This window comes from Artemia sp. Qi Xiang Cuo, chromosome 2 (genome assembly GCF_049724085.1).
Source record: "Artemia sp. Qi Xiang Cuo chromosome 2, ASM4972408v1, whole genome shotgun sequence".
Classification (NCBI taxonomy): Eukaryota; Metazoa; Arthropoda; class Branchiopoda; order Anostraca; family Artemiidae; genus Artemia; species Artemia sp. Qi Xiang Cuo.
The window spans coordinates 53,553,560-53,573,357 of NC_142795.1; the positions used below are offsets into that span (position 1 = coordinate 53,553,560).

The window sequence follows — 19,798 nt, forward strand, 5'->3', positions numbered from 1 at the left end:
TTTCATTTATTTATCGATGCCGATTTGTGGTAGTTTCACGCTTGGTGGATTATTTGATTCTATTTTTGCTCATTTTTTGTTTAATGGACTTCTTTACTTTTTGTTGAAAAACTTATTTTGTGGAAACAATTTTTTTAATTAATCAAATAGAAAACATGATTCTTGATGAAACTTTGTTAGCCCCCACATAAAGAAAACAAAATTACAACAAAGCCGAAAAGTTTTGAAATGTCATATTATGGACCAAAAAAAGGAAAACCAGGAGTAAGCTTTGCTTTTCTTTTTTCTGTTGAATACCCAAAGCTTCCTGTTTGTTACACAACCATTCAAAGGAGTGCCTTAGCACATTATTGAACAATTCCTATAGAAAGCATCTTCACGTTCTACTCAACTTCTCGAAGTGCCCACGCATCAGAACTAGGTCTATACATAATAAGTGAGATTACTGTTACCTCTAGTATTCTAATCTTGGTTCTAAAGCTTACCTTTTTATTCTTCCTAACTTTTCTCTAATGTAAAAACACATCCCATACCTTGGGTATTTTACTTCTTATGCAGTCACTAGGCCCATTTTTCTGTTTGAAAAGTCTAGCTATGTAAATTAAGCTATCAACTCCGTTGGTTTTCTTGGTACCCATGATCATATTTTACCATACATTTCCACTTATACTCATACATTTCCATTTATTGCTAATCTTAGTAATTTAGTCTTCTGAATGTTAATTTAGAACCTATTTCTGCACCCTGGACTAGAGTTGGTTAAAAACATGAAATTAACTTTTCTTATGTATATAAACGATACTCCTAATTGTTTAGCTCATAAGAATATCCTATCAATACGTCCACAGACGATAAATTAGTATCTTCTTTGTTGACGAAGAGTTTAGTTGCTGTAATAAATTTTGTCAATCAATGGTTTTTCCGTTATTCTTTAATCCCAAACTATTCCAAGAGAGAATTTATTGTTTTTGTAGATGCAAGGATAAAGTTGATATATAACTAATCATTGAAAGACAATAGAAACAAAAATGTTAAGGAATATATAGGCATTTTCTTGCTGAGATAATGTCTTTCCGTAATCACTCCTCCATGTGGGTAAATTAGCTCAACCCCCCCCCTCCCCACCCTTACTGTCATTAGTGTTTACATAACCTTCATTCGATAAAAATCAAGTGTCAGCAAATTATATGGAGAGTACATAATCATACTAAAATCCTACAAAAATAGATTTTGGGGGAGGATTGAGAGTATAGAGCCATCTACTTGAAAAGTATTTTGCTTATGCAGTATTTTACTTCCTTTAATAGGACTTGTGGCCAAAGACAACATAAAATCTAATTAATCTTTTTTTAGTGAATTATCTCCATTGTTTAGCCATAGAGTGTGAATATCACAGTAAACATTTTGCAATTGCTGACAATCATGACAAACTGGAAAATTTATATAAAATAATCCATAAGTAGTGCTGATCTCGTCTAAGGTTAGTTTAACAAACAAATTTGGGGATTGGTTTTATTGCAACACTGTTACAATAGTGAGAACTACTGCAAAGCATTAGTGAGTTATCTTTATTTGACACATTTGAGCATCTTACTTAATTAATTTTACTCGCACTTGAGTAGAATTTCTAAGAGGGGGGGGGGCAAAAAAACAGGTGAATCGTGTAAAAATACATACAGGTTTAGTGGAGGTAATATCTATCTTTGTATTTCTGGGGTTGCCCTCCCCTACTCTGTTGTCCTTTATTACACGTTCTTGTACTATTCTATAGAATTTGCCTATAAATGTGAACCAGAGAGGTAGTCAAAACTGACAGAGATTCTGTTAATTCAACTGCTGAAGATATGAATTTCTTAGTTCCAAAAATTTATTTATTGAGAAAGAGAAATTCAACAATCAAGCCTTAAAATAATGAAAAAAATTAGTTGACATACATTAAGTTAATACCCGATATTTATTTCTGTTTACAAACGAATTTGAAACAACAAAGTAAATAAGACAAAATTTGTCGTTGCTTGAGAAAAATATATACTAAAGAATGGCAATATGAAAGAAAATATGGCAAAGAGACAAAGGGATGACAGAGAAACAGAGATAAAGTTTATATACACATATACAAAAAAAGAAGATAAATATATGCATAGAGGATAATATTTACATATACGACGTAAATTTTTTCGTTATGAATCAACATGACTTGAATTAATTTTTGCTTAGAAATCTGTTCTGTATAGTCCAAAGCATTAAATTTATAAGAAGTAAAACTATTTAAAAGCTAAAAAGCCTATCAAATCAACCAAAAGTCCTGAAAACGATTCTATTAAAAGGTTCCAAATTTAAAAATTGAAAAAATCAAGCTTCTAACAATCGGATATTAGATAAACATAAAATAGAGATGGATCTTAAAGAAAAGTTAGGACTTAGATCTTAGAATAGTATCCCCACTAGAAAAAGACTGAGGAGTGTTTAGAATCATCTCTCTCAAATTCTTTTTTTTTTAAATTCCGGTTACGAAGTTTTCACTAGTCAGGAATTTTGTTCCTTGGTAGAAATTTTGTCACATTCTTGTTTACATGTTGCTAGTAGCTAAACTAATATTTTCGGTTGTGCCATGAATGCCAAACTAAGTAAATTGAAGTTTGGGAAAACGTAAAATAATACAAAAATGCAAAGAGTAAAAGGCAAATAATTTTTGAAGGAATCAGAACTCGAAATACAACAATTAAACGTCAAACAAACAAGGAGGTCTCTATTTTCATGAAAACAACTGAAAACAATCATGAAAACAACTTCGCGTTTAACGTGACATTCCAAAATACTAAGAAAAACTCATCATTCATAAAAGGTGTCTACTTTAAAATAACACGCAAAAATGTACATACATTAATAAAAGTTTTCATCAAAATGAATAATTGATGAATATACAGAAGGAAAATATTTTTGCTCTTATATTTCATCATTTTTCAGAAGACTTTCAGCCATTATGGTTCTTTGCAAAGGAAACATTAATCGTCTCTCTTCTTAAACTAGAACTGACATTACTTGAAATGAGAAAACACTTTCTTTCAGTATAGTCCACAAAATATTCAATAAATATTATATTTGTATGATAACAAACTATTCGTTAGGTTTAAAGAAATGACGAATGATATCAATAGGTACAGGAAAAACTATAGTTGAATTCTTTTCGTCGGAGATGGCGTTGAGTGTTTGTAGGAATCTTAACTGGAAATTCAAATGAAGATAAGTTAGTTTTAAAAGACAAGTTATGTAAAATTAAGATTGTGCTCAAGAAAAAGTGCTATGTACAAGAAAAAAAGCCGGAAAAGACTTGAAAGAAAATAAATCTGAAATAAAGGAAAAATCCGTTCGTTGACAAACGAATAAAAAGGTCGTCGATGGTATATCGTTCATATGTTTAAAAAGTTATAAAGATTTGCTAGACGCTTATTTCTGATTTATAAAATAGGGAAACTGACAATTTTAAAAGCTGTTTCATAAATAGGGTATTATTCAGGCTGTCTTAAATGGCCATATTTTAATTATATTTAATTTCCAAAACAATTATTAATCTCTAATTTTTAGTTTTAGCGATGGGAATATTTTAATATTATAGAAAACAAATATAGAAAGAAGGAAAATCCAGAATAGTGAGCGGCTCCATAGAATGAAACAAAATCAAATTTTAAAGGTGACCGTTTGTTCAATGGCTATCACCAATATATGACATGGAAGAAAAAAAAAATCGACTAATGTAAGACTAACTTTAAATATAAGACATTGTCAGCATACATTATTTAATATTTTGGGTCACCAAATAATTCACCGAACTTAAATAAAATTCTTGGTCCTTAATTTTGAGCCCCTAATTTAGGTTTATTATAGATTGATAGGGCTTTAATTTAAAGCCCTAAATTTCTGCAGGTGTCTCAATTCAGGTTGTCTTACATGGCTACTCTGAAAGCTCAATCAATTGTTTATTTAGCGGATTTTTCAGGATTTATGCTTGCAAATCACAAGAAACTAAGCATGGTGTGCCTAAAGATGGATCTTCTACTTCATTACCCCATGGGCTCTATAAGGTCTCAATCCGACTCTGCTTATATTATGTAACTGTTCGGTTTTATTTCTGCAACTAAATTCTTTTTGTATTGAAGGGATTAAGGTTAAAATCAGAGTAGCCATATGGAAGGGAATTTTAGAGAAATTTTACAGTAACTTAAATTCATCGATTTCAGAGAATAGCTAAATTGAAATTAATTTTCTGACATTCAATATTCTCTGCTTGTTATCTTTGCCCTTGGACCCACCTTGAAAATTTTTACTTAAAAATTTTTCCCCTCTATATCGTGGAGAAGAAGGTTTTGTCAATATCTTTGAATATACTCAGTTTCGTCTGATGATCATAGCTACTAACTATAAATCAAGTGTGACCTTTATTTGTGACGAAATACTGTAATGTCTAAAAGATGTCTTTCATCCTCCTTCTTGAAAACACTGTCATTTTAATTTCTGTCACTTTAAAAATGTGTGCGATATGTAAACAAGCCAGCTTTGGACAAAAATTAGTATTTTTCATTAGAAGTAATAAAAGATCAGTCACCCTTAATCAAATGATTGAATATATATTGTTAAATCATATCACAATCGTCAGGGACATGTCCGATAGGTGACTTTTTGAGGGATTCAGTTAAAGGAATTTCTATAAATGCACTTTACCCAACACATCTAGTGGTGCAGTAAAAATAGAAAGAAATACCAAACAGAAACTCATGTTTCTTAGTTTTTTTTTATTGACTTCACAATTTTTCTTAATCTGATTAACACTTGCATGTGATGTGTCATTCTCACTATAAATCATCTACTATTAGGCATTTACGTTTCATTGACTGGCTTATCAAAACGAAAATAGCTACTTTATTTTTATCCAGAAAGTTACGCTGCTAAAAACAAGAATGTATTGTAGAAGCGACTTTTTAAAAGAAAACAAACATTTTCATAAGAAAAGGATGATGGATTAAATAAAGACTATAACCCCAAGATATTTTAAGCACTACAAAAACTAAGTCACTTAAACACATGATCAGTTTCTTTTCTTTCACTTTCACTTAAAGAAATGTCTTATCAAGTCAATAGGTAAAGGAAAGATAATCGTGGAGTTTTTCTCAGCTGATATTGCATTCAGCGTCTGGAGATACCTCAACTGAAATGAAAACTTAATATAAAAATATTGCCGCTGCTTTACAAAACTGTAAGTGCATTTGAATGCTGTGTGGAATTATGAAACCTTGCAAAAATCATAGTGCACTCTGGCTTTAAATTTAAATGTTCCAAGGTCAATATTGTTATATTAAAAAGAAGGAGCATTATTCTTTTTCTCGTTTTCTAGAATTTTAAAATATTACATTTTTGTTGTTAAGCAATGTAATTAATGTAAGTTTTTTTGTTTATTCTGACAATAATGTTGAAAAACAACATTTAGAGGTCAAACAATTCTTTTTTTTAGTTTGTTTGGAATAATGACATATCTAAATGGAAGACCTACCTTATTATAAAGACCTACACTAAAAGTAGACCTACATTATTTAGTAGACCTACCTTATTTACGTTTGAATTAAGTAAAAAAAAGAAAAAAAAATCAAATAAAGCTAAACAGCGGAGATAAAACTTCAAACAAACAAAGATTATCCAACATATGAGGGGTGTTTCCGCTCACCTTGTTGCACTGAAATTTAAATAATACTTTGCTGTCAGCATGATCAATATCTATAATATCTCTAAATGTTGGTGTAAAGAGTGGGGGATTAGATCATGGTAAATCCCTTATATACAGGATCATTTCTCTTCGTCTAAAGAATCAACGTCACTCTTTACTTTTAAGTGATATATTCTTTTTAAATTCAACCTTATTTTATGCCTGTCGTGGAGAGATGGGGCCTTAAATTAAAGTCCTAAATTTAGACAAAGGTTGTCAATTCAAATTGTCCTACATGTGGCTACTCTGAAATCTGAAAGCTCAATAAATATTTCAAAAGGGGATTTTTCCCCGTTAATGTTTGTAAATTACATAGTATGTAAAGCATAGTTTATGTAAACAGGCAACAAAATTTCATTAACTCGAGGGCTCTAGAAGGGTTAGTTCTTGCCCTGTTTACATTATATGATCTGTAGCTAATTTTCCTGCATTTAGCATCTTTTGTATTCGGGGAATTAAATTTAAAATCAAGGAGAGGGGATTTAGGAGGAAATAGCAGAGTTACATTTGTATACCTTTAATTCACTAGACTTGAGAGAGTGTCTAAGTTGAAGCAAATATTCTGACATTCCATGCTTTCGCCTTGAGTCCTTTGTGATCTTATTTGCCTTTGAACGTTCCCATTTAATAAATGTTTCTTTTTTCTTTGTATCGTGGAGAGGAGGTGTGGCTTTGCCAATATCTTTAATCGAGCAATCTTAGTTTCGTAGGTCAATCATGACTACTAACTATTAATAAGTGTTAACTGTATTGATAAAGATATGTTGTAATGTCTAAAAGATATCTTTTGTCCACTCGAAAACGCGCTTTTTCGAGTCTTTCATGGGTTATTTTGCAGTTTTAATATATCCAGCTTATACCTCCACATGAGGAGGTTGCCGCTCCCCCAAAGTCAAGGTTCCTCAAAATCTGCATTAAAGTGCACTTTTCCTTCGAGTCTTTTATCCACCTCTAAAATATCCATCTCCTCCTAAAAGATAGTGCGTATGTGCGTATGAATGTATAATAAAATTATACATTCTTGTACAATCGTCAGTGTTGCTTTGTAGTCTAATTAAAAAAAAAAACAAGTTTTTTTAAGTGAAAGTAAGGAGCGACATTAAAAATTAAAACTAACAGAAATTATTCCGTATATTTTCATATATAGGAGGGGACTGTCCCCCTCAACGTCTCGCTCTTTACGCTAAACTTTTTTATTGTTTTAAAAAATAAAGTTGTGTAACAGAGTCAAACTTTAGCGTAAAGAACGAGGCGTTGAGGAGGGGACCGCCCCTTTCATGGATGGATTAATTTCTGTTCGGTTTAATTTTTAATGTCGCTCTTTACTTTCACTTAAAAAAAATTGTTTGTTTATTTAATTTCTGAATGTTTTTGAATTAATGCAGCTTTGATTTCGGCTCACCGTACATGAAATATTAGAATGAAATTTACATATTAATTTTACTTGTTATGGCTAAATGGCTTTTTCAAAATTTTGTTCTGACGTACCTTACGAATTAACTTACGTAACGAACTTCTATATTTTTATGTTTTTATTACGTATGTTAGGGAGTTTACCCCTAGTCAATACCTCGCTCTTTACGCTAAAGTTCGAATTTTGTTCGAATCACAAACCCCTGAATCACAAAGGCCGGTTAATTAGAATAGAAAGCTCTTTTGAAAGTACTAAAAAAAACTTTAGCGTAAAGGGCGGCATATTAACTAAGGGGTGAACCCCCTCATATACGTAATCATTTCTGTTCGTTTTAAGTTTTAATGTTGCTCCTTACTTTCAGTTGAAAAAAACTTGTTTATTTATTTAATTTCTGATGGTTTTTTAAATAATGCTGGGAAATCCGGCGTCCCCTTTATACAAATGTCCCTGCCCTTAATGAAAGATCCTCCATGGAAAGATTATCCCCTGTAACTCCCCCCTCCGACCCTTTCCCCCACTAAAACAAAATTCTTCCTGAAATGTCTGTATACTTTCCTTTAACCGATACTATCATAGGCAGCGCAATAGCGCTGCCTAAGTAAAGAACGATGTTGGCACAATGTATTATTTTTTTTCTTCGTCTTAGACCAGGGCACTTCGTATCGAAGGAGTTGTCGTAGAAATTTCGAAAGTGGTTCATTCGATTGGAAATTGGAGTGGCCCGGGCCCTTTTTAATAGTAAAAAGTGATTGGAAGGCAACTAGTACCCCTTCCACGCCCACCATTTCCCCATAGAAAATATAGAAAATATGTTTTTGAGGAGGTCACTCCCCCACAACCCTCAGCGCAAGGGTTTTAAGTTATTCACTGGGGGTGTGTAAGAACGATGTTGGTGCAAATTGATATTTTTTTTTTTCCTTTAGAGTAGGGTACATCGTATTGAAGAAGTCGTCACAGAAACTTCAAAAAGGGCTCATTCGTTCAATAATTCAAGTTGCGTAAGCCCCTTTTAATTGTCAAAATTGATAGGAAGGCAACTAATACCCCTTCCACGCCCACCATTTTCCAAAACACATCCAATCAAAATTTTGAGATAGCCATTTTGTTCAGCGTAGTTGATTTCCAGATATAAGAATTTTTTTGAGGAGGTCACTCACCCCCTCCAACCCTCAGGGCAAGGGTTTTAAGTTATGTCCTGGGGGCATATAAGAACAATGTTGGCACAAGATATTATTTATTATTTTTTTCCTTTGGACCAGGGCACTTCGTATCGAAGAAGTTGTCGTAGAAACTTCGAAAAGGGCTCATTCAATTGGAAATTGGAGTGGCTTGTGCCCTTTTTAATAGTCGAAAGTGATTGGAAGGCAACTAACACCTCTTCCATGCCCACCATTTCCCGAAAGACATCCAATCCAAAATTTTGAGATAGCCATTTTGTTCAGCGTAGTTGATTTCCAGATAGAAATTATGTTTTTGAGGAGGACACTCCCCCAAATCCCCCAGGGCAAGGGTTATAAGTTATGCTCTTGGGGCATATAAGGTTATTATAGAAGGTGTTGTCGTAGAAACTTCAAAAAATGCTCATTCGATTGGAAATTCAAAGGGCCAGTGCCCTTTTTAATAGTCGACAGTGATTGGAGGGCAACTAACCCCCCTCTCACGCCCATTCTTTCCCAAAACACATCCAATCAAAATTTTAAGATAGCCATTGTGTTCAACGTAGTTGAAACTTCTGGAAATTAGGTCTTTGAGGATGACAACCCCACACAGCCCTCAGGGCAACGATTGTAAGTTATGCCCTGGGGGCATACAAGGTTCTTATAGAACGTGTTATCGTAGAAACTTCGAAAAGGGATCATTCGATTGGAAATTGGAAGGGCTTGTGCCATTTTTAATAGCCGAAAATGATTGGAAGGCAACTAACACCCCTTCCACGCCCACCATTTCCCCAAACTCATCTAATGAAAATATTGATTGGATGTTTCACGCAGTTTAAAGTTCAGGAAATTATACCTTTGAGCAGGACACTCCCCCCATAGCCTTCAGGGCCAGGGTTGTAAGTTATGCCCTGGGGGTACATAAGGTTTTTATAGATAGAGATGTCGTAAAAACTTCATAAGGGGCTCATTTAATTGGAAATTGAGGGGGCTAGTGCCCTTTTTAATAGTTGAATGTAATTGGAGGGTAACTAACCCCCCTCTCACGCCCGCCATTCCCCGAAACACATACAATCAAAATTTCCAGATAGCCATTTTGTTAGATGTTGCAAAAAGTTCTGGAAATTAGGTCTTTGAGGATGAGACCCCCCCCCCAGCCCTCAGGGAAAAAGGTGTAAGTTATGCCCTGGAGGCATATAAGGTTTTTATGGAAATTTTTGTCACAGAAACTTCAAAAAGGCTCATTCGATTGGAAATTGAAAGGGCTAGTGCCTTTTATAATAAATGAAAGTGATTGGAGAGCGACTAACGCCCCTCTCAAGCGCACAATTTTCCCAGACATATTCAATAAAAATTTTGAGATAGCCATTTTGTTTAACGTATTTGAAAGTTTTAGAAATTAGGTCTTAGAGGATGAAAACCACCCTCACAGCCCTTAGGGTTAGGGTTGTAATTTATGCCCTGGGGGCATGTATGGTGTTTATAGAAAGCGTTGTCGTAGAAACTCAAAAAAGACTCATTCGATTGGAAATCGAAAGGCCTTCTGCCCTTTTTAATAGTCAAAAGTGATTTGAAGGCTTGAAATTTTTTAGTAAAGATCGATGTGGGTATAATGTATTATTTTTTTGTTGTTGTTGTTGTTTAGACCCGGGCACTTCGTATCGAAGGAGTTGTCGCAAGAACTTCTAAAAGGGCTACTTCGAATGAAAATAGAATGGGCTGATGCCCTTTTTAATAGTTAAAAATGATTGGAGGGAAACTAATTCCCCTCCCACGCCCCCCTCCTATTTGTCTATTATGTTTAAAAACTAAATGTTGCCTTAAGATTAAATTAAAATGCACTGTGTTAATGCTAATTCCCAATAAGGCATCTCAGCAGTATCCCAAGAGCAACAGAGGGTATTATGTTCAAACTTTTGGGGCTACTTCTGCTCTTAAAATTTAATCAAATCAAAATAGTGCAAGTGTATCCAAGCTATCAAAGAAAGTAAACAGATTTTTTTTTTGTGAATGGTATCAAGTTTGCCATTTCAGATCAACTAGAGGAGGCATGAAACTAAATTGACAACTACTATTTGTGGTTAATTTAGGGGAGTCAACTAGAGGAGGTATGAAAATAAATTAATCACTACTATTTATGTCCAGATTTTTAAAAGGGTGTATGTTGTTAAAAATTGCTGAAAAATTTTCTCCAGCATACAAATAGCAGGCCACTCTATAAAGTCTTGAAAAAAAAGAAAAGATTTAAAGTATTATTTTCTTTTTCCCTGCAAAGACTATGTCAATATAAAACGAACAGAAATTAATTAAAAAAACTTTTTCACAAAATAAGTTTTTCAAAGAAAAGTAAAGAACTCAATTAAACAAAAAATGAGCAAAAATAAAATCAAATAATCTACCAACCATGAAACTACCACAAATCAGCATCGGTGAATAAATGAAACCTAAAACGAACAGAAATTACAGTAAATAACCGAGTCAAACTCAAAACGAGCAGAAATTAAAATAAGTTGGGCTCAAAACCCCTATGCCTTTCAAAGGCCAGAACATAATTTGCACTTTACTGAAAAAAATACAAATGAATGTGCATTGTCAGTTTAATATAGATATACTGGTATTTAGTAATCAAAATGTTAATATTACTTGATATATTAAAGTTATAAGAGTAAAAACATTTATAGGTAAGACTAAACTTAATAAAACTTATATATTTGAAATCAGCGTAAAAATCTGATTCTATTGATGTATCTATTGGCATCAAAACTCCGGTTTTTAGAGCTTTGGTTACTATTGAGCCGGGTCACTCCTTACTTACAGTTCGTTACCACGAACTGTTTGATGACTGTTTGTTTTGCATGAAATGCATACGTTTTTGGGGACAAAGGTGCCACGACGCAGGCTTACAGTCTCTGAAAATGAGGAGAATATTAAAAAAAAAATTGATGAATAAAATTATCTTGTAGTTTTCACCAATAACAATTTTTCCCAAAGGCAGGCCAAAATGGATATTATGGTGCATGATGGTGGAAATAGGCAATTTACTGTAGCGTGATTTTTTTGTTGCTTCAAAAAGGCAAGAACTTCACATTGCCGTTCTAAAGATGACTTCCACAGCCACGGATATGATGCGATCACACCTGGGGAAAAAACAGCAACAAAAGAAAAACGCATTTATAAACACCCTCGGTTACAAATTTAGTATTTTTATGAATAGATATAGGAGCTCAAAATGCCTGTTGTAGTGTTCTCCTAAATGCTGAATTTGATAGTGTATTTTCATGAAAATCACCCCCTTATGCTACAACATAAATTTCTTGTGCTTGGAATATGTTTCTTAAAACGTCGGAAAACAATATATCGTGTTTAGATTTTTATATTGATTTAATTTGGTGTATCTTTTGTTCGGTTAGATTCTTTTAATTTCTATATTATTATCGAACTTCTGTCTTCTAGAGATTCAGCTTCAATTCAAAAACATTTCTCCTTACTTAGCGTTAATTACATGAACAACTGGTAATGACTCAACATGGGAGCGGAGAATTATATTTAAATATATACTTCTCACTTATTCGAAGCCTTTACCTGAAATGGATAGGGCTCCTTCTGAATTTGCACAATGATTCTATTTTCTTCAACTTTTTTTCAATAGTGATGGCTATATCGTGATTAGTTCTCACGAATCAATTTGTAAAATAAATGTTCTTTTTTTTAAAGTCGCTGCCTACAACGTCTCTTCAAATATATTGGATTAGAACTAGAACAATAAAAAAACTAATCCTAGGCAGCACAAAGGCTCATCCTAAGTGGAGAGTGATTTCGGTACAGTCTGTTATTTATTTATTATTATTTATTCCACAAATACGTCAAATAAAAATGTTTAAATATCCACTTTGTTCAACGTAGTGGAAAGATCCAGTAACAATGTTTATGGAGATGTCAACGTCTCACAGCCTTCGGGACAAGGGCTGTAAGTTATTCAATTTGCCTATTGTTTACAAACAGTACTGGTTATTGAGAAAGAGGGTATTTTTTTACCTTTAGTGGTCAAAAAGACCAAGGGCATTCAGGTGACATTTTCAGAGAATGTTGAGGGAAGTGTTAAATTAAATCAATACATATTATGTGCATAAAGGTTTTCAAAAGGACGTAACTCAAGGATGACTGAGGGTATTAAGTTGGAACTTCCAGGGATAATAAGGGGGACTACTACTACAGCTACTGCCACTATTACTGCTACTACTACAAATGCTACTACAATTACGGCTTCTATAGTGACTACTACTAAGACTGAGGACATGGAGGTGGAAATTCGAGAAATGTTCAGGGGAAAGTTGAACTAAATCGATACATACCACGCGCATGCATATTGTCAATAGGCCGTATCAGCAATATCTTAAGAACGACTTACCGTATCAAGCTGAAATTTCTAGGGCATCGTCAGGGGGATATTCAGCTGATCAAATGGCAATATTTTCATACTACTACTGATACTACTACTGTTATATTAATGCTAAAAGTTTCATGGACTTAGATTATGCTGAAAATTTAAGCATCCTAGATGAAAGTGTGAGCAAAATAAATGAACTTTTAGAGGTTTTGCGAGTTCAGGGTGCTAGAATAGGCTTGAAAACTAATCTTAAGAAGATTAAGTAGGTAAGGCTAGGAATAAGTGAAGATGAAAAGGTGACGATAAATAAAAGTTCAAAATAGGGATAAAATCCTTTTTAGTAGACAGTGTATAGAAAATTCACAAGAAAATACCAGATATTTCGGTCACATATACAGTGACCGTCATCAGTCGTAAAACTGAAAAGGTGACATTGGGCAATGAAAACATTGATCAGGTGGGCAGTTTCACTTACCTTGGTAGAATTATTAGTAAAGATAATGGGAGCAGTGAAGATTTTAAAAGTAGAATAGCCAAGGCTTAGGGTGTTTTTTCACAGTTAAAAAAAGTTTGGAAGAATAGGAAAATAAGTCTGCAAACCAAGATTGGAGTATTAGAAGCTACAGCGATGGCATTGGTCAAATATGGCTCTGAAGCATGGACACTTCAAGAAACAGGCGAAGATTTATTAGATATTTTCCAGAAAAAGTGCACACGAACTGTTCTGAGTACACGATTGACTGACCGTATTTGAAGCAGTAGGCTATACGAAAATCGTGGTTCATTAATGCTTTCTAAGGCTATAACAAAAGGAAGGTTGAGGTGGTTAGGGCACGTTGTTCGGATGAAGGATGAAATATTGCCAAAGATTGTTATTTTCGGCCAACTGTCTAGGGCTAAACAGAAAGCAGGATGTCCTCGTCTGGGATGGGAGGACGTCATAAAGAAAGAGTTAAAGGAAATGGGAACTTTGTGGGAGGGTGTAAAAAGGGAGGCTTTGAATAGATTGGGATGGACGAGGAGCATGTGTGGCTATGTTGGCCTCAGGCGGCTTGGTGCTGCGGTGGTTTGTTAGTAGTAGTAGCAGTAAGGCTAAAAGTATCAAGGTGAAATTTAAGAAAATAATGAGGCGAAAGTTGAAATAGATCAAAACACACACAAACAAACACACTATGTGCAAGCAGGTTGTCAAAGGACCTTTTTCAGAAATGGCTTAAGGTATTAAGTTAGAACGTTCAGATAATGCTTGGGGGAGGGGAAATAATTGACCAAAAGGCAATATATACACGCTACTAATAATAATACTACCATTACTACTACTACTAGTACTACTCCACTTACTACTTCTATTGCAACTGATACTAAGGCTAAGAGTCTTAAGTTGAAAATTTCAAGAAATGTTGAGGGGGAGTCGAATTAAATTACAACATACTATGGACATACTGGACATAATTATCAGAAGGATATTTCGGCAATATCAAAGCAACGGCTTATAATATTAGGTAGAAAATTCCAAACTTTGGCGAGGGGGCTGTTCAACTGGCCAAAGGGCACTGTTTACATACTACTACTGTCAGTAATGCTGCTAATCTTATTATTACTACTGCTAGTAATGCTCCTACTTCTACTACTGCGGCTATTGCTACAACTAAGGCTAAGGGTATGATGGTGAACATTTCAGGGAATTTTTGAGGGAGAAGATGAACTGAATCAAAACACACTGTTCGCATGCGGGTTGTCAAAAGGGCGTATCAGAAATATGTCAGGAACTACTTGGAGTATGAAGTTGAAACTTACACGGCCTGTTGTAGGTGACGTTAAACTAACCAAAATGTAATATTTGCATACTACTAATACTATTTCTACTACTACTGCTACTACTAATAATGCTACCAAAGCTAAGAGTATTAAGGTCAAAGTTTCAGAAAATGTTGAGACAGCGTTGAACTAAATCATAACACACTATGTGTATGATGCTCATTAAAAGATGTATGAGCAATGCCACAGGAACAGTTTATGGAAATAAGTTGAATCTCTCAGCATGTATTGAGGGGGAGGTTAAAAAAATTAAAGGTACTACATGCGTACTATTACTAATGCTACTGCTTTACTAGTACTACTACTGCAACTATTGCTGGTACTGAAGCTAAGGGTAGTATGAAGATTATCAAAAGGGTGTACCAGCAATATCTCAAGAACAGCTTTAGCACAATATATATTTTAAATGTTTTCTCTTTTTGAACAATTAGTAAATCCAAAATTATTAAGACTTTTAAGAATGACTATCAGTATATATATATATATATATATATATATATATATATATATATATATATATATATATATATATATATATATATATATATATATATATATATATATATATATATATATATATATATATATATATATATATATATATATATATATATATATATATATATATATATATATATATATATATATATATATATATATATAAGTAGAGTAAGAGGTACCATTTTGCGGCCTTTACGTTCCTTGGTAGCTTTCCAAGGCATAGTCTACAGCCAGTGGTTATTTGGCAGTGTATAATGTGGTCAAACAGGTTTTTTTTCTGTTTTTGTTGTCAATTACACAATGAATGTAGGTCATGAGTTCACATACACATTCTTAAAACTACACGTGATTAAACACGTTATAAAACTACGTGCTATTTGCTTGTGTCCTGTTGGTACCATTCCAAACGAGTGGGGATTCCCCGCCTGTTCCTAAACATTGCAAAAAAGATAACAGTATGAACGGGGGCTTCCCCGGGCAAATTTGTTTCAACTCCAAGTTTTTTTTTTCAATCAGAGTGTTTTTTTTCAATCATAGTGTGTACATGTGTGTAGGCTTTGTGATTAAAAACTTGGACACAAAAAACAGAATTTTTTGATAGACATTTAAAAAGGGGTAATGAGATTTGCGAATTGGAATAAAAATTTTTAACTAGAAATGGCTGAAAAGTGTTTTGGGGGAGATGGGGTGATTGTGTACTGCATAATACACATGTGATGTTTGGACAGTGTTGTCAGTTTAAAATAGTTTAACGTTCCCTTCGTTCCCCCATTTCTGAGGGCAGGGGAGGGGGGGGGGTCAATTTCGGAGGGAAAATAAAAAATACTCAGAATCGAAAATAAAGCGTGATCTTCCTCAAGGGGAAGGCTCAGAGGCCCTTCGTTCTCCCATTTCTGAGGGCAGGGGAGGGGGGTCAATTTTGGAGGGAAAATCAAAAATACTCAGAATCAAAAATAAACGGGATCTGCCACAAGGGCAAGGCTCGGAGTCCCTTCATTCAACCCTTTCTGAGGATAGGGGAGGGGGGGGGGGTAAATTTTTGAGTTAAACACAAAAATTCAAAGAAAAGAAAATAAATGGGATCTTCCTCAAGGGGAAGGCTCAGAGGCCCTTCGTTCCCCCATTTCTGAGGGCAGGGGGGGGAGGGTCAATTTTGGAGGGAAAACCAATAATAATCAGAGTCGAAAATAACTGGGATCTGCCTCAAGGGCACGGCTCAGAGGCCCGGAGTTACCCCATTTCTGAGGGCAGGGGTAGGCGGGGGGTCAATTTTGGAGGGAAAACCAAAAGAGACTCAGAATCGAAAATAAATGGGATCTGCCTCAAGGGCAAGGCTCAGAGGCCCCTCTTTCCTCCATTTCTGAGGGTTCGTTCCCCCATTTCTGAGGGCAGGGGCGGGGGGGTCAATTTTTGAGGGAAAACCAAAAATCCTCAGAATCGAAAATAAATGGGATCTGCCTCAAGGGGAAGGCTCAGAGGCCCATCGTTCTCCCAATTCTGAGGGCTGGGGAGGGGGAGTCAATTTTGTAGAGAAAATAAAAAATGCTCAGAATCGAAAATAAATGGGATCTGCCTCAAGGGGCAAGGCTCAGTGGCCCTTTGTTCCCCCCTTTGCGAGGGCCGGGGAGGGGGGGGTCAATTTTGGAAGGAAAACCAAAAATACTCAGAATCGAAAATAAACGGGATCTGCCTCAAGGGCAAGGCTCAGAGGCCCCTCCTTCCCCCTCAGAAAAAGTTTTAACAAGAAATGTCTGAAAAGTATTTTTTTGGGGGATGGAGCGATGACAGATTGGATGTCTCAGACTAGTGATAGTGCTGTACCGTGGTACGAATTGCTTGTGAAAAACCCTAATGAATTAGTTGAAAATAAAGTTTTAACAAGAAATGTCTGAAAAGTTTTTTTTTTTGGGGGGTGGGGCGATGACAGAGTGGATGTCTTAGACTAGTTATAGTGCTGTACTCTGGCATGAATTGCTTTCGAAAACCCGGATGAATTAGTTGAAAATAAAGTTTAAACAAGAAATGTCTGAAAAGTATTTTTTTTGGAGGGGTGAGGGCGATGACAGAGTGGATGTCTTAGACTAGTTATAGTGTTACTGTGGTACGAATTGCTTGTGAAAAACCCGGATGAATTAGTTGAAAATAAAGTTTTAACAATAAATGTCTGAAAATTATTTTTTTGGGAGATGGGACGATAACAGAATGGATGTTTTACACTGGTGATAGTGCTGTACTGTGGTAAGAATTGCTTTAGAAAACCCGGATGAATTAGTTGAAATAAAGTTTTAACAAGAAATGTCTGAGAAGTATTTTTTTGTGGGGGGTGGGGGCGATGACAGAGGGGATGTCTTAGACTAGTTATAGTGCTGTACTCTGGCATGAATTGCGTTCGAAAACCCGGAAGAATTAGTTGAAATAAAGTTCTAACTAGAAATGCTTTCGAAAACCCAGATGAATTAGTTGAAATAAAGTTTTAACAAGAAAGGTCTGAAAAGTAATTTTTTTGGGGGGTGGGGGCGATGACAGAGGGAGTGCTGTACTCTGGCATGAATTGCTTTCGAAAACTCGGATTAATTAGTTGACATAAAGTTTTAACAATAAATATTTGAAAAGTATCTTTTGTTGGGGGGTGGGGGCGATAACAGAGGGGATTTCTTAGACTAGTTAAATTGATGTACTCTGGCAGGAATTGATTTCGAAAACCATGATGAATTAGTTGAAAATAAAGTTTTAACAAGAAATGTCTGAAAATTATTTTTTTGGGGGGATGAGGGCGATGACAGAGTGGATGTCTTAGACTAGTTATAGTGCTGTACTGTGGTACGAATTGCTTGTGAAAAACCCGGATGAATTAGTTGAAAATAAAGTTTTAACAAGAAATTTCTGAAAAGTTTTTTGTTTTTTTCTTTGTTAAACACAATTTGCTGAAATAAAAGCGGAACTCTTAAAATCACAACTCAAGGTCATTAAATAATTCCTTTTTTTTTGTTATTTTTTCTTTTTTGTTAAAAACGATTGGCTTGAATAAAAGCGGAAATTTTAAAATCACAACAATTAAATGTCAGTAAATAATTCCTTTTTTTTTTGTTAAAAACGAGCTATTTTAGAAAATAATTTCAAAGTACCAAGTCACTTGATAGTTACGCTTTTGTTGAAAATAGTTTCAAAGTACCGATTCATATTATAGTTACGCTATTGTAGAAAATAATTTCAAAGTACCAAGTCACATTATAGTTACGATATTGTAAGAAAATAATTTCAAAGTACCAAATCACATGATAGTTGCGGTATTATAGAAAATAGTTTCAAAGTACCAAGTCACATTATAGTTACGCTATTGTAGAAAATAATTTCAAAGTACCAAGTCACATGATAGTTACGCTATTGTAGAAAATAATTTCAAAGTACCAAGTCACATGATAGTTACGCTATTGTAGAAAATAATTTCAAAGTACCAAGTCACATTATAGTTACGCTATTGTAGAAAATAATTTCAAACTACAAAGTCACATGATAGTTACGCTTTTGTAGAAAATAATTTCAAAGTACCAAGTCATATGATAGTTACACTTTTGTAGAAAATAATTTCAAAGTACCAAGTCACATGATAGTTACGCTTTTGTAGAAAATAATTTCAAAGTAACAAGTCTCATGATAGTTAAGCTATTATAGAAAATAATTTCAAAGTAACAAGTCACATTATAGTTACGCTATTGTAGAAAATAATATCAAACTACCAATTCACATGATAGTTAAGCTATTGTAGAAAATAATTTCAAAGTACCAAGTCACATGATAGTTACGCTTTTGTAGAAAATAATTTCAAAGTACCAAGTCACATTATAGTTACGCTATTGTAGAAAATAATTTCAAAGTACCAAGTCACATTATAGTTACGCTATTGTAGAAAATAATTTCAAAGTACCAAGTCACATTATAGTTACGCTATTCTAGAAAATAATTTCAAAGTATCAAGTCACATTATGGTTACGCTATTGTAGAAAATAATTTCAAACTACCAAGTCACATGATAGTTACGCTTTTGTAGAAAATAATTTCAAACTATCAAGTAACATTATAGTTACTCTATTGTAGAAAATAATTTCAAAGTACCAAGTCACATTATAGTTACGCTATTGTAGAAAATAATTTCAAAGTAACAATTCACATAATAGTTACGCTATTGTAGAAAATAATTTCAAAGTACCAAATCACATGATTGTTACGCTATTGTAGAAAATAATTTCAAAGTACCAAGTCATATGATAGTTACGCTATTGTAGAAAATAATTTCAAAGTACCAAGTCACATGATAGTTACGCTATTGTAGAAAATAATTTCAAAGTACCATGTCACATGATAGTTAGGCTTTTGTAGAAAATAATTTCAAAGTACCAAGTCACATGATAGTTACGCTATTGTAGGAAATAATTTCAAAGTACCAAGTAACATTATAGTTACGCTATTGTAGAAAATAATTTCAAAGTACCAAGTCACATGATGGTTACGCTTTTGTAGAAAATAATTTCAAAGTACCATGTCACATGATAGTTACGCTTTTGTAGAAAAATAATTTCAAAGTAACAAGTCCCATTAGAAGTACTATATTGTTGAAAATAATTTAAAAGTAGCAAATTAAATGATAGTTACGCTATTATAGAAAATAATTTCAAATTACCAAATCACAAGAAATCTACACTTTTAAAGAAAATAATATCAATGTAACAAGTCAAATTATTGTTACACTATTATAGAAAATAATTTCA

At 34.0% G+C, this 19,798-nt stretch overlaps 1 protein-coding gene across 3 annotated transcripts in view; it reads right to left on the reverse strand.

Annotated features, from left to right (window-relative positions):
- Positions 1-1,858: 1,858 nt before the first annotated feature.
- The window catches only part of LOC148955369 (band 7 protein AGAP004871-like), a 36,498-nt gene continuing 18,558 nt past the window's right edge, over positions 1,859-19,798 (reverse strand). For 2 of the 3 annotated variants that reach the window (XM_089101838.1, XM_089101828.1), the window contains exon 4: positions 1,859-3,225. In XM_089101838.1, coding sequence (XP_088957964.1) covers positions 3,118-3,225 — 108 coding nt within the window. In that variant the 3' untranslated portion in view covers positions 1,859-3,117. Of the gene's footprint in view, positions 3,226-3,939; positions 5,204-19,798 lie in introns of those variants that run through there. The other variant, XM_089101848.1, reaches the window with a different exon arrangement.